Source organism: Trematomus bernacchii, unplaced genomic scaffold (assembly GCF_902827165.1).
Source record: "Trematomus bernacchii unplaced genomic scaffold, fTreBer1.1, whole genome shotgun sequence".
NCBI classification, from domain to species: Eukaryota; Metazoa; Chordata; class Actinopteri; order Perciformes; family Nototheniidae; genus Trematomus; species Trematomus bernacchii.
The window spans coordinates 368,200-384,717 of record NW_022987740.1 but is presented as its reverse complement, the minus strand read 5'-3'; the positions used below and the strand labels follow the sequence as shown (position 1 = coordinate 384,717).

General features: G+C 37.3%; 1 protein-coding gene and 1 gene segment (V, D, J or C); both read left to right on the top strand.

Annotated features, from left to right (window-relative positions):
• Nucleotides 1–480: 480 nt before the first annotated feature.
• Nucleotides 481–1,426, top strand: LOC117496316. The segment is given in 2 exon segments: nt 481–823; nt 914–1,426. Coding segments are annotated over 2 exon segments (396 nt in total).
• Nucleotides 1,427–6,122: 4,696 nt separating this feature from the next.
• Nucleotides 6,123–16,518, top strand: part of LOC117496321 (M1-specific T cell receptor alpha chain-like) — a 39,557-nt gene continuing 29,161 nt past the window's right edge. The window contains exons 1-2 of the mRNA XM_034148007.1: nt 6,123–6,249; nt 6,367–6,661. Coding sequence (XP_034003898.1) covers nt 6,207–6,249; nt 6,367–6,661 — 338 coding nt within the window. The 5' untranslated portion in view covers nt 6,123–6,206. The remainder of the gene's footprint in view (nt 6,250–6,366; nt 6,662–16,518) is intronic.

Genomic DNA, 16,518 nt, shown 5'->3' with positions numbered 1-16,518 from the left:
TCCCCCTTTGATTCTATTGGCTCTAACGGTCAGAAAGAGGTGTCAACCATCAAAATCGAGCAAGTGTCACTTGTTTTGCATCAATCTTGATACAGGGTACTTATTATATGTTGTACTTTGGATTCCTAAAGCTTTTAGTCTACTAACCCATCATCCAAGGGTAGTTTTCACTATAAGTAAAAAATAATTTTTGGACGGACACTATAATTTACAGTTTTTTACTCTGTAAAATCTGAATTTTCTTTAAAATAAAAAACATCTATATTTATTCTGACTTTTCTACATCCAACTCACAGGTTTATCATTACTTTGAGAAACAAGATTATTAATTTAACCCTTTTAGAAGGGAAGATATGGTCATTTGTTCTGGGAATGTCATTTTCGAGCCTGAGACCTGAAAAACAGGCTCAGGGCTTAACAGGTTAAAGGACAGGAAACACTTTGGTTCTATAGGTAACTAAACAACTGAGTTGACGAATATGACCTGTGGGGTTCCTCAAGGCTCCATCCTGGGCACCCTTCCCTTTTACATCTATATGCTTCCACTAGCTTAGTTAATGGATAACAATGAAATAAGTTACCATAGCTATGCAGACGACACACACGTGATAACACGACGAAAAAAAAACTGAGAGAAGTGAAATACAGATCTAAGAGGAGACAGAGAGATTCAGGGAGGAGCTAAGATGTTCCTGAACTATAGAAGAGAGAGGAACTTCCATATTCACCAGAGTTCAACACAGACCATCATCATCACCTTCATTCAACATGCTGTCATTAGACTATTATTTACATTCCCTACTGTTAGTTTCCATTCTAAGAGGTACGTAACATTCTGCTTGAAAACGTTAATTCCTAATGTTGATAAAATGTGATCAATTAACTGAGTCTTTTGAATTACTCCTCTCTTCAGGGGTCAGCTGTGAAGATCTCACTGCATTACAGAAAGAAGAGTTCAGTCCAGAAGGCAGCTCTGTTACTCTGTCCTACAGATACTCCAAACAAGCAACTGGTGGTGATGAGTTTTACTGGTATCGACAATATCCAGGAAAACCACCAGAGTTCATCATCTCTCATTTAGGAACTGGACACATTATGAATAATCCAATCCCTGGACTGAATATTACAGTGGAGTCAAACCAAATCAATATGAGCATCTCCTCTGCTGCAGTGACAGACTCTGCTGTGTTCTACTGTGCTGTGAGGCCCACAGTGACAGGAAACACCAACACTCTGTACACAAACACCAGCTGACACACTGACAAGCTGCTGGAAGCCTTTTCTCCACACTGTTGTACTGAGCTGTTCACCTCCACTAGAGGGCCACATTATCAAGTAGGCGGTGCACGTCTTCTGCACTGTGTTCAACCATCCAGTCAATAAGAAGTGCTGCTGTGAAGAGAACCATCCTCACACTGAATGCTGAACATCAGCTACTTCCTGCTGCTGATTTAAACCTTGTTGTAGAGATGGAACATTGGCTGTGGATTATTCTTGCTGCTCTCTCCTTTGGTAAGATAGAAACTACAACATGTTTCTAGGTAACTGTTTAAAGCTACTGATTGTTCTCCTTTAATCCATCATCTTTATTGATTCATCTCTTCCTCTGCATGGTCTCTTCTTCCCCAGAGTGTAAAGGACAAGACACAGTGACCCAGCCAGCAGTAGATGTCAGCGCTACTGAAGGAGACACAGTTACACTTGGCTGCACATTTCATATCAGTGTTAGCTCGAGTGCATATTTGTTCTGGTATAAACAAGAAGCAAATGATCTGCTTTTGTTTATTTTGCGACGTGATACTTATGGAACAGAAGATAATGCTGCAGAGTTCAAGAAAGACAGATTTGATGCTACACTCAATGACAAATCAGTTCCTCTGCAGATCTCCTCTGCTGCAGTGACAGACTCTGCTGTGTACTACTGTGCTCTGAAGCCCACAGTGACAGGAAACACCACAACTCTGTACAAAAACCTCTGGAGCAAAGACAACACAATACTGCACAGCATCCACCAGGGGGAGCCTCTCTCTGTTAAACATACAGTGTTGCTGGCTGCTATACTACCATACAAACACATGTACTGCCTTTGATTCACATCCAAAGGTTCCAACGTGTAACTCAATCAGTGAATCTGGCCTGTTATCACAGGTACAAATACAAGTAAGTAGTCTCCACAAGAACAACAAATATAAGTTTTTCAGTTTTTCTGTCAGTCTGTGATTTCTTGTGGTGTACCACAGGGTTCAATCATATGTCCTCTCACTTTCTCATTGGATTCGGTTTATCACTAAGCACAATGTGATCATAGGTTTTATTGTAACAGCAGCTTGTGTTGTGGTGTTCAAGACCTTTTAAATGTTGGGTATGAAGAAAAAATCTTATTAGATTAAGATCATTTTAAACAGATTTCTCTCTCGATGAAACACCTCTCACTAATCTGACTTCATGTTAACGCCCGTCATTGTTACGTTTTTTTTACTGACTGATCAAACACTTTAAATCACCTCTCTCAATAAACTGGTACACATCAGAGACTCAAGTTTTGATTGCTTTTGTGTAGACAATAACATTCTCTGTTGGTCTGTGATTAATTGTGGCGTCCCACAGGGTTCAATCATAGGTCCTCTGACTTTTTATTTACAGACTGCCTTTGGATCTGTTACCCAGGAGGAAGTGTAACTGAGAGAAGTGAAATACAGATCTAACCCCTCGATTCCACCGGGTCCGTCTGCGTCGCGTCATGGCTGCGCCGCGGTTTTGGTCCGGTGTCATACCCTACCGGGCGCGTTTCAGAAGCATTTCAGAAGCATTTCAGAAGCGGAGCGTCTTGTCTGCCGGCTCGCAGTTTTTGTTGATTTGGGCATATTTCCTGGACAGGCTACTTTGTACAGACAAAGTTAATAATAATTGTAATATTCCAGTTATAAACGACATGAATCAAAGATGTGTTGCTGTATTTTAGTGGTAAAAAAATGCATTCATCATCATAATTATTCTATATATATAATTTACACAGTGCCTGTAAACCGGAGAAGAACGCTGGCATTTCCTCCTACTTGAAAGACTACGGAGGGATAGGATCTGCAAATTTAGTTTATTTTGGGGATGGGCCGGATGCTCTGACCGGTCCACTTCCTGCCCGGCGCCTCTGCAACGCCTCGCGTCGAAAAATAGACTTGAATCCTATTTTGAGTGGAATAGTGCAATAACAGTCTATATGCAAGTGATTGAATATGATATATTAGATGCATAGTTTATAAGTAGCAGCCAGATGAATGTTATGGATGTTGCTTCAACAGTTCAGGCGTTTAACAGATGTTGTTTCAACAGTTCAGGTGTTTAGCAGTCTTATTGCCTGTGGGATGAAACTGTCCCTGAGTCTGGTGGTTTTTGTCCTGATGCTGCGGTACCGCCTGCCAGACGGCAGCAGACAGATCAGTTTGTGGCTGGGGTGATGGGGGTCTTTTGTAATCCTGAGGGCCTTCTTCCTGAGCCGCTGGGAGTAAAGATCCTCCATGGATGGCAGCTCCGTCCTGGTGATGTTCTGTGCAGTTTCCAACACCCTCTGTAAAGCCTTACGATTGAGGGCGGTGCAGCTGCCGTACCAGGCCGTGATGTAGCCAGTCAGGATACTCTCTATGGTACACCTGAGGACATGCAAATATGTTTGTTGTCTACTACAAAGACAACCAATGATCTTAAAACTAAATATATATCTATATATATATATATTTAGTTTTACATTGTGATGCAAAGCACCCTGTTTGTGTATGAATTCATTGCTTTAAACCTTTTTTTTCCTTTCATTTAAAATCGGCACCCGATTCAGAGAATCACCCAGCTAATGTTTGCTAGCTAAATAGCTAACTCAACAGCACACTGACAGGGTCATCATAAAACGGCCTCGAGGTTAACTTGTTTTCTACAGGTTAACACTGTGGACATTCATTTTCTTCAGCAGACAGTAGCTAGCCGTTTTCGACAGATACAGCCCACTCAAAAAATATATTGTTTCATATCAAACGAATTGAAATATATATATTAGCTATACACTTTACGAATATAATATCAATCAATCAATCAATGTTTATTTATATAGCCCAATATCACAAATGTTACATTTGTCTCAGTGGACTTCACAGTTTGTACAGAATATCAGTATGACAATACGACACCCTCTGTCCTTAGACCCTCTGTCCTTAGACCCTCACATCGTACAAGGAAACACTTCCAGAGAAAACCCACAGTTTATAGGGGGAAAATGGGAGAAACCTCAGGGAGAGCAACAGAGGAGGGATCCCTCTCCCAGGACGGACAGACGTGCAATAGATGCCGTGTGTAAATCGAAGAGAATACATTTACAGCATAGGTAGACCGAATGTTTGGAAATGCATGTGTCTATAATAATAAGATGAATCCACGAGGATGTCAACAATCCTGTGGGAGCCATCAGGGAAGTAGTATGACGAGACCTAGGCAGGACCACAGAGACAGGTTCAGCCACGACTCGAAGTCCAGGACTCAAATCCAGAACTCAGGATAGAGGATCCAGGACACAGGACCACAGCAACAGGATCAGCCTCGACTCAGGATCCCGGCGTAGATATAGACACAAAAAAGAAATGTTGGGGGAAGCTGGGTTAATCGGAACATGAGAGTACACAGGTACAGACAGACAGAAGGAAGAAATAAGGTGTCCCCCGACAGTCCAAGCCTATAGCAGCTAAACTAACGTGTCTACGTACATGGACTCCCTTAGGATAGGTTGAGGGATAAGGGGTAGCAAGTAAGAAGTAAGGAACAGAGGTGGAGAGGCACACACAGGGAGCAAGGTCCCCACTGGAACCTTAATTGGAATTTGTGAGAGGTAAGGAGGTACGCTGTGAATACGGTCTAAACACTCCCCGGCCGGAATAGGCCTCTCTGTAACCTGTTACCCTCGAATAGAACCTCGAGAGGTCAGAGAGGGGAAAGGTTTTGGATAAAAAGAAAATAGAATAAATATATTACAGGAGTAGAGAGTATGAGAAGTAGAGAGAGAATAGATTTAGAAGAATGAGAAGTAGTAATAACCTTAGTTTTAAATATAAGATCTACATTTTTAGGATTTAAGTGAAAGAGTAAGAGCTCAAATGTAGGTGAAGAGGCACAACGTGTCTACGTCAATGCACTCTTGTGTCTTGTAATAGTTTTTTATGGACAACTTTATCATTAAATCTCGTCCAACTTATCTTGCTGCTGTAACTGCTCTTGGAAGTTCAGGCAATGATCAAACCTGGCAACTCCGGGCTTCCTGGCAGCTGTCAATCAAAGTCCCGTGGCTCCGCCCCAAAGTGTCAGAAACTTTTCACGCGCCCGCAGACAGACGCCGCGAGCGAGGGAGGCTGACACCCCCGCGAGCGAGCAAGAGGGCTGTCTCTTAGCCGCTCGCAGGGTTTAATCTGCGCGCCAGGGTCATTTTATGCGCGTGTAAAAGCACTTTTGAAACCCCTCTTTAAGGGTCACACATGCAGAGCACACAGCACACACAGTGACATTTGGCCTCTGCATTTAACCCATCCTAGTACCAGGAGTCTAGTACCAGGAGCAGTGGGCAGCTATTGTACAGCGCCCGGGGAATGGGAGTGGGGGAGGAAGGGGGTTGTCCGGTGCCTTGCTCAAGGGCACCACGGCAGGGCAGGAGGTGAATTGTGACCTCTCCAAGTAGCAGCCCACACTCCATATTTAGGTCTGTTTGGGGACTTGAACCGGCAACCCTACGGCTCACAATCCAAGCCCCTACTGAATGTGCCACTGCCGGACATCATCTCTCATTTAGGAAATGGAGGAAAAATTTAAAATCCAATCCCTGGACTGAATATTACAGTGGAGTCAAACCAAATCAATCTGAGCATCTCCTCTGCTGCAGTGACAGACTCTGCTGTGTTCTACTGTGCTGTGAGGCCCACAGTGACAGGAAACACCAACACTCTGTACACAAACACCAGCTGACACACTGACAAGCTGCTGGAAGCCTTTTCTCCACACTGTTGTACTGAGCTGTTCACCTCCACTAGAGGGCCACATTATCAAGTAGGCGGTGCACGTCTTCTGCACTGTGTTCAACCATCCAGTCAATAATAAGTGCTGCTGTGAAGAGAACCATCCTCACACTGAATGCTGAACATCAGCTACTTCCTGCTGCTGATTTAAACCTTGTTGTAGAGATGGAACATTGGCTGTGGATTATTCTTGCTGCTCTCTCCTTTGGTAAGATAGAAACTACAACATGTTTCTAGGTAACTGTTTAAAGCTACTGATTGTTCTCCTTTAATCCATCATCTTTATTGATTCATCTCTTCCTCTGCATGGTCTCTTCTTCCCCAGAGTGTAAAGGACAAGACACAGTGACCCAGCCAGCAGGAGATGTCAGCGCTACTGAAGGAGACACAGTTACACTTGGCTGCACATTTCAGACCTCTTATACAGCCTATCTGTTCTGGTACAAACAAGAAGTCAATGGTTACCCAAAGTACATGCTGATGCGTTGGACAGGAACTGGAGAGAATGCTGAAGAGTTCAAGAAAGACAGATTTGATGCTACATTCAACAATAAATCAGTTCCTCTGCAGATCTCCTCTGCTGCAGTGACAGACTCTGCTGTGTACTACTGTGCTCTGAGGCCCACAGTGACAGGAAACACCACAACTCTGTACAAAAACCTTTGGAGCAAAGACAACACAGTACTGCACAGCATCCACCAGAGGGAGTCTCTCTCTGTCAGACTTCAGCAGAGTTTATCAGTCCTCTTTATACTCGCTGTAGCTCAGAGTTTCTCAACCTGCAGATATGATGCATCTGATTATCTCAGTGTTGCTGGCTGCTATGAGTCTTGGTATGAACTCTTTGATATCAGTCTAACATTGAGATGATTCTCTAACATGGCCCTGATACTGTTTGTTGCTGTTTTACAGAATGCAGAGCCCAAAGAGACAACGTGCTGCAACCTGAAGCAGGGGGGTGCTAGTGGACTAAACGGCGGATAAACTGCGGCGCATAAGCGCATAATAGTGTGCCGCATTTGTGCTTCAGATGAGGAGGTGAGGCCCCCTAATAACTGCATGAACCCGTATGGCACAATACAACTCAAACTGGCTTACCTGTACGTCAATCAAGTGGCAAATGCCATAGTAAGGATGGATGATTTTTTTCTTCTTTTCTTTTTCAATGCCATGCGATCTACCCACACTACGTTTGCAATCGACCGGTCGATCGCGATCGACGTATTGGGCACCCCTGCTTTAGGAGATAAGACAACTAACGTTCAAACAACTCAACCACCAGCAGATGCTTCCTTTCTCTTCACTGCTGGTTCATTCTCTATCTCTGCAATACATATTTATATGTTTATCTGAATCTCTTATCCATAGGGTTTTCTATATTAAAATATAAGTATTCTTTTATAATAAATCACATTTATCTCACAGGATCTGCATGTGTGTTGCGGACTTGCAGAAGGTTTATGATCATATTCTCTGAGTGTTGTGGGAAGAACTGAAGGAGTTTAGAGTACCAGGGTCATTAATATATTCGGTCTATCTAGAACCAGAGGAAGAACTTCCACCCTGTACTCAGCACAAACTCAAACACATCCTCCAGAGAGTGCTGCTCTCTGCCATGTTGTCCCATGTTGTTAGCGAGTGTGTACCACAGGGTTCAATCCTAGGTCCTCTGCCTTTTTATTTACAGACTGCCTTTGGATCTGTTATCCAGGAGGAAGTGTAACTGAGAGAAGTGAAATACAGATCTAAGAGGAGACAGAGAGATTCAGGGAGGAGCTAAGATGTTCCTGAACTATAGAAGAGAGAGGAACTTCCATATTCACCAGAGTTCAACACAGACCATCATCATCATCACCTTCATTCAACATGCCGTCATCACTGATGTTTCTTATCATTTTAACAGGTATGTTCAATTTTTATTGAATTTATTTAGTCACATGTTTGATGTGATTTATTTCTTCAGGCTTGCGTAACATAAAATAAAACGTTTTTTTTATTTTAGGCGTCAGCTGTGAAGATCTCATTGCATTACAGAAAGAAGAGTTCAGTTCAGAAGGCAGCACTGTTACTCTGTCCTACAAAGCTGATAAAGGCGTTAGCTTTGGGGATTATTTCTTCTGGTATCGACAATATCCTGGAAAACCACCAGAGTTCCTCATCTCATCTGTTTCAGACAGTGTAGGAAAACCTGGAATGGAGATTAAAGTGGAGTCAAACCAAATCAATCTGAGCATCTCCTCTGCTGCAGTGACAGACTCTGCTGTGTACTACTGTGCTGTGAGGCCCACAGTGACAGGAAACACCACAACGCTGTACAAAAACCTCTGCAGCTTCTCCCTGAACATTCACACACTTCAGATGCTCTTTTTTTTTTTAACAACATCGCTATCGAGTGGACACCTCGAACAGTACAGCTTCTCCTCTCAAAGTGACACACATTCAACCTCTGAGACTTCTGAGATGAAGAGCAGTTTTTTTCAAATCCAAACAGCTGACCACATAAACATGTCACAGTAGAGACACTAAATACTAATATGAACCTGAACATGAGCAGACAACATGTTGACTTGAGAGAGTTCACGAGACGGACACAAGATGGTGCCGTCTACACGCTGACAAGCCACAACTAAAAAGGTTCTCAAATTTGTATTTTGGGCCAAGTCCAAACCGACCCCTTCCCACCATCAAACCCTCCAACAGGAAGATATCAAACCCTCCAACAGGAAGTTATCAAACCCTCCAACACGGAGTTATAACAGCCTCCTACAGGAAGTAATCTGCTGAGAAACTACAGACAGACTTCAGTCTTCAGGAGGAGGTTTGTAGTTGTGTTTAGGAGTTAATGAACGCCTCTTTAGGACGGTCCTGGGCTTGAGGAGTATCCTGAACCGTGGACGGGATGTGGGTGAGTGTTCATCTCAAATAAAACATGAGAACAAACCGTGTGTAAAAACAAACAAACACAAAAACAATCGAAATGTTGACTTTAATTAAATGTATTACGCCAAAAGATTACACATCATTGGATTAGGTTCGTTGAAACCACTCATTAAATTGAAATAAAACATATGAAGTTCAACTAACCTAATACTATTATCTGTTTACAGAATACTTTTAATTAAAGTCAACCTTTTCTCAGTGTATCGGACATAAAATATTGGACTTTTTATATTTTAATATTCTCTAAACGACTAAAGCTACTTTCTTTGCAGAGGTATAATGAATCTTGAAGAATAAAAACTAAAATACCTGTTTGTAAAAAACACAGAAAAAGGGGATGAATGTATAATTTGAAACAAAACGAGCGTCTGATTAAGTAAATATTTATATTATATTTATAGAACGATGATGCAGCAGTTTTTGTCACAGTGTGAATGATCAGAGGCTTTATTTCGAAAATCATCAGAAAAATATGAATCTGTTTAAAAACATTTTCCAAAAAAAGAAAAAACCTTGATATTTAATTTGATGGCGTCAATTATTTTACATTTTATTCTAAAAATATTCTGAATTTAATTCTGCGACAAAACTTTTGACAAATCTGACAAGCAAATTAATATTAAAGTAGAATTAAGACTTTTTGAAGCGGCTGGTTTTTGTACAGCCGTCAGTCACGGTGCGAGAGGAACTACGGAGAAAATGATTTTCGGGAGAGGAGCTCGGCTCGTAGTGGACTCAGGTAACCTGGAGACATATAATGATATTATTTAAAGATTGGACTAAAATAATTCAACTATTAAAAAAAAAAAAAAAAAAAAAATCCTTATTTGATCAGTTTTGTGTTTCATTAAAAAAAATAGTCCAAAAAGAATGAATTCAACTTGAAACATTTATTTTTTTTACTCTGAATGAAAACAAAATACAGCAATAAACCTAAAATATAGAAAAACATGTTTCTAACCTTTAACATGACTATACAAAAGTAAAATCTAAAGTGAGAACAGGATCAACGTGCTCTTAAATAAATAACGGTGAACATTTTTGCACAAATTCTTTATAATAATCTGCAGTCACAAACAAATGAGTGTTTGAAAAAATTGAAAATGTAATCAAAAAAACAATTTACAAAACAAAACAAATAGCCAAAGGAATACAACATTTAAACATATATGGAAGCTCAAACAAAAAAACTTTAAATAATAATAACAATGAATTAATGAATACAAATATGTACCTGTATGTTTTTAAAAAGCATGATAATAGTTTTTAGATTTGTGTTAAAAAAATCACAGAAAATGTAGATTAAATTATTTTACCAGCTTCTTTGAGTTTATATACTAATAAAATATCAAATAGACAAGGTTTATTTTGGGGAGACGGTGCGGGGGGTTTTCAGTCAGACCTCCGACACAGTGTGACGAGTGGAACGGACAAAGTGATATTCGGGGGGCGAACTCAGCTGGTGGTCCACGCAGGTAATCTGGAAACATTTTAAATATACTAAAAATAATTATCCCACCTTAACTTTCATATTTGTATTTTGGTGATTTTTTACTTTTATCTCTCAATATAAATCACTTTATTGTCTTTCTGATCCTCAACTTTAAAACCACTTAATTGTTAATTGTAACTTTAAGTTTAGAATTTGTTCCTGATTTCATTTAGTCGGGATTTTTATATTTTTGATTAATAATATCGGCCGATTTATGAAAGGTTTAGTTCAGGGGGTTTGTGTCATGGAGCTTCATGCTGTGTGAATGCTGGAGGTGTAAATAAGATGTTCTTTGGAAGAGGAACCAGACTAACCGTTGAAACCAGTGAGTACTTATATACATCTTGAATACATTAAAAGGAACTTGTAGTTTTCTGTACTGCAACTTGAAAAATGTCAGGAGCTAATAAAACCCCAAAAAATGAAAAATATGTAAAAACAAACGAAGATTTGAAAACGTTTTAAAGAGCACAAAGTTTCTCTAGATCGTTAACATGTAATAAATCCATTACTTAACATTTCATATATAATACATATTAATAATCAGAAGTCTCTAAAGGTAAATCCATGTTTTTCTGAATGGACTTTGGTTCAGAGAGGTGTACAGTAAATATAAGAATATAGATATTATTCATGATATACCTTCATTTTGATATAGTATCTTTATAACATAACAAACTGCATTTATGACGAAGCCATAAATATCTCAGATTTAACAACATGACAATAACAATTAACAACCATCATTTTGTTTTACTATATAGCATTTTATATAGTTATCATTAATTTGTTTTACGGGATTGTTAAGACTTTTTTAACTTGACAGAAGACTCTGTTTTAAAATCCATGTTTCTCTGAGTGGAGTTGGTTCAGTTTGTGTCATGGAGCTTCATGCTGTGTGACTAAAGGTGTGAATAAGATCATCTTTGGAGGAGGAAGCAGACTAACCGTTGAAACCAGTAAGTAACGATATATATTATGCATAAATTAAAAATAACTTGTAGTTTTGCTGTAATGCAATTTGTTAACGAGTATCTATGAAATGTCAGGAACTAATAAAACCCTAAACAATCTAAAATAATTCAAGAAACCCAAAGATTTGAAAACGTTTTAATGAGCAGAAAGACCGTCTATAGCATTATAAATAAACACATCAATACGGTAACATGTATTTATAATATATATTAATAATCAGAAGTCTCTCATGTTGAATCCAGTTTGGTTCAGTTAGTGTCATGGAGCTTCATGCTGTGTGAATGATGGAGGTGGAAGAAAGATAGTCTTTGGAAGAGGAACCAGACTAACCGTTGAAACCAGTGAGTACTGATATAAATTATAAGTATTATTTATTTGGAGCATATTAAATACAACTGTTTACTGGAACGCATACAAAACCAAAAGTGTAGTGAACTAAAAAAAGGATAACATTCACATAAAATCAGAAAAAAGTAGAAAATAATTCACATCTTTAATCTTAATAACATTTATTTTTTCCGTGGACAAAGTAGTCTATTTATGTTTACTGAGATAATTACTGCAGAACACAGAAATGTTAAATGGAGTTTGTGTCATGGAGCTTCATGCTGTGTGAATACTGGAGGACGTAAGATAACCTTTGGAAGAGGAACCAGAGTAACCGTTGAAACCAGTGAGTAACGATATGCATTACAAATATGAATCATACAAAATACAAACACAAACTTTAATGTTCTACAAATGTATGAAACTAGTATTTAAAAATATTTAAAAACGCGTTGTCGTCTGAACCCAAATCTATAAAACAAGTTTTTATCAGACTTTATACATATCAGTACCTTAACATTTAATATAATAACATATATTAATAATGAATGGGTTTAAGGGAATATAATGAATGTTTAATGGAGTTTAGTTCAGAGAGTTTGTGTCATGGAGCTTCGTGCTGTGTGAGTGATGGTGGAGATAAGATCATCTTTGGAAGAGGAACCAGAGTAACCGTTGAAACCAGTGAGTACTGAGATAAATTGTAAATAAATGAGCAATCATTTGTAGTTTTCTGAACTGCGATTTGCGAACCAGTATCTATGAAATGTCAGGAGCTAAAGATGTAGAAAGATTTTAAAAAAACATGAAGATTTGAAAACGTTTTTATGAGCAGAAGGACTCTAATTAAATAAATCAATACCATAACATTTGATATATAATATATATTAATAATCAGAAGTCTCTGATGTTTAATCCAGTTTGGTTCAGTTTGTGTCATGGAGCTTCATGCTGTGTGAATACTGGAGGATATAAGATTATCTTCGGAAGAGGAACCAGAGTAACCGTTGAAACCAGTGAGTACTTATATATATTATACATAAATTAAATGTGTAGTTTTCTACTGTAACTGAAAAAACAGTTTCTATAAAATGTCAGGAACAAAGAAAAGCCTAAAAATCCCGAACCATTACAAAATGTAAACACGTTTTAATCAGAAGAAAGACGTCTGGATCGTTAAACAATAAATACGGTAACATTTAATATATAATATATATTAATAATGAGAAGTCTCTAAAGTTAAGTCGATGTTTGTCTGAGTGGAGTTTGGGTCAGTTTGTGTCATGGAGATTCATGCTGTGTGAATACTGGAGGTTCAGATAAGATTATCTTTGGAAGAGGAACCAGACTAACCGTTGAAACCAGTGAGTTCTGATAGAGATTATAAATATTATTCATAACAATAATTCAAACTTAAATGTGTTACAAACGTATGAAACCAGTATTTAAAAATATTTAACAACGTGTAGTTATCTAGACTGGAATCTATAAAAAAACTGAAAATAATAAAAGATTCAAAATAATTAAATAAAAATACATTTTTATCTTATTTGATCAAATAACAGTACCTTAGCATTTTATATATATTAATAATTAGAAGTCTTTAATGTCAAAATGATGTTTTTCTGAGTGCAGTTTGGGTCAGTTTGTGTCATGGAGCTTCGTGCTGTGTGACTACTGGAGGTTCAGATAAGATTATCTTTGGAAGAGGATCCAGACTAACCGTTGAAACCAGTGAGTTCTGATAGAGATTATATATATTTTATAAAAAGCTTCTTTAAACACAAACCAGAATCAAAATGTTTAAATAACGTTCCTCTGAACTGCAGTTTGGAAATCACAAAGATTTAAATGAGTTTTTAGAAGCAGAAATGATTAAAAGACAGACTTGATCCTAAACTGTAAACATGTAAATTAACCGTAACATTTTAGTTATAATATATATTAATAATCAGTTTTAAATGGATGCAGAGACTTTCTTTAACTTGAGGAGAAAAACTTCAGTTTTTAAATCGAACAAAAATAAAATCAGGATTAAAATAAACTTGTTATCTGCACTTTGAAAAGCAGAACTAATTCAACATCAGGAACTAATAACACGTTCATTAAGTCTTTAATGTCACTTATAATAAGTCGATGTTTGTCTGAGTGGAGTTTGGGTCAGTTTGTGTCATGGAGCTTCGTGCTGTGTGAATACTGGAGGTTCAGAGAAAATTATCTTTGGAGGAGGAACCAGAGTAACCGTTGAAACCAGTGAGTACTGAGATAAATCACAAATACATTAAAAATAACTTGTAGTTTTCTGCTGCAACTTAAAAACCAGTATCTATAAAATGTCAGGAACAAAGAAAAGCCTAAAAATCCCAAACCATTACAAAATGTAAAAACGTTTTAATCAGCAGAAAGACGTCTGGATCGTTAAACAATAAATACGGTAACATTTCATATATATTATAAATTAATAATCAGAAGTCTCTGAAGTTAAATCCAGTTTGGGTCAGTTTGTGTCATGGAGCTTCGTGCTGTGTGAATGATGGAAGTTCAAACAAAATAATGTTTGGAAGAGGAACCAGAGTAACCGTTGAAACCAGTGAGTCTTTTTAAATTATACATGAATTAGAAATAACTCGTAGTCTTCTCTGTAGCTTCAAAACCAGATTCTATAAAATGCCGTGAACAAAGAAAAGCCTAAAAATGAACAACCATAGGAAACATTTTAAATGTGTTTTATGAGCAGAAAGACCGTCTAGATCATTATAAATAAATACGGTAACATTTAATATATAATATATATTAATAATCAGAAGTCTCTAAAGTTAAATAGATGTTTGTCTGAGTGCAGTTTGGGTCAGTTTGTGTCATGGAGCTTCATGCTGTGTGAATACTGGAGGGAATAAGATCCTCTTTGGAAGAGGAACCAGAGTAACCGTTGAAACCAGTGAGTGCTGATATATATTATTTATACAAAGCATCTTTAAACACAAACCAGAATCAAAATGTTTAAATAACGTTCCTCTGGACTGCAGTTTGGAAATCACAAAGATGTAAATGAGTTTTTAGAAGCAGAAATTGTTAAAAGACAGATGTAATGCTAATATGTACATTTACACTAACATTTAAATTATAATATTAATAATCTGTTTTAAATGGATGCAGAGACTTTCTTTAACTTGAGGAGAAAAACTTCAGTGTTCAACTCGAACAAATATGAAACCAGGATTAAAATAAACTTGTTATCTGCACTTTGAAAAGCAGAACTAATTCAACATCAGGAACTAATAACACGTTCATTAAGTCTTTAATGTCACTTATAATAAGTCGATGTTTGTCTGAGTGGAGTTTGGGTCAGTTTGTGTCATGGAGCTTCGTGCTGTGTGAATACTGGAGGTTCAGAGAAAATCATCTTTGGAAGAGGAACCAGACTAACCGTTGAAACCAGTGAGTACTGATAGAGATTATAAATATTATTCATAACAATAATTCAAACTTAAATGTTTTACAAACGTATGAAACCAGTATTTACAAATGTTTAGCAACGTGTAGTTATCTAGACTGGAATCTATAAAAAAACTGAAAATAATAAAACACAAAAAATAAAGAAATGTAAAGACGTTTTTATCATATTTGATCAAATAACAGTACCTTAGCATTTTATATATATTAATAATTAGAAGTCTTTATTGTTAAAATTAGGTTTTTCTGAGTGCAGTTTGGTTCAGTTTGTGTCATGGAGCTTCGTGCTGTGTGAATACTGGAAACCAAAGACTCATCTTTGGAGGAGGAACCAGAGTAACCGTTGAAACCAGTGAGTCTTTATAAATTATACATCAATTAAAAATAACTTGTAGTTTTCTCTGTAGCTTAAAAACCAGTTTCTATAAAATGTCAGGAACCAAGAAAAGCCTAAAAATCCCAAACCATTACAAAATGTAAAAACGTTTTAATCAGCAGAAAGACGTCTGGATCGTTAAACAATAAATACCTTAACATTTCATATATAATATATATATTAATAATCAGAAGTCTTTAAGTTATATCCATGTTTGTCTGAGTGGAGTTTGGTTCAGTTTGTGTCATGGAGCTTCGTACTGTGTGAATACTGGAAGTGGAGGAAAGATCATTTTTGGAAGAGGAACCAGAGTAACCGTTGAAACCAGTGAGTACTGATATCAATTGTAATTCAATTAGCAATCATTTGTAGTTTTCTACTGCAACTTAAAACCACCTTAAAAATCCCGAACCATTACAAAATGTAAAAACGTTTTAAACAGCAGAAAGACGTCTGGATCGTTAAACAATAAATACGGTAACATTTCATATATAATATATATTAATAATCAGAAGTCTCTCAACTTTAATCCAGTTTGGTTCAGTTTTTGTCATAGAGCTTCATGCTGTGTGACTAGTGGAAGTGTAGATAAGATCATCTTTGGAAGAGGAACCAGAGTAACCGTTGAAAACAGTGAGTACTGATAGAGATTATATATATTTGGAAATCACAAAGATTTAAATGAGTTTTTAGAAGCAGAAATGATTAAAAGACAGACTTGATCCTAAACTGTAAACATGTAAATTAACCGTAACATTTTATCTACAATATATATTAATAATCTGTTTTAAATGGATGCAGAGACTTTCTTTAACTTGAGGAGAAAAACTTCAGTGTTTTAATCGAACACATGTAAAACCAGGATTAAAATAAACTTGTTATCTGCACTTTGAAAAGCAGAACTAATTCAACAT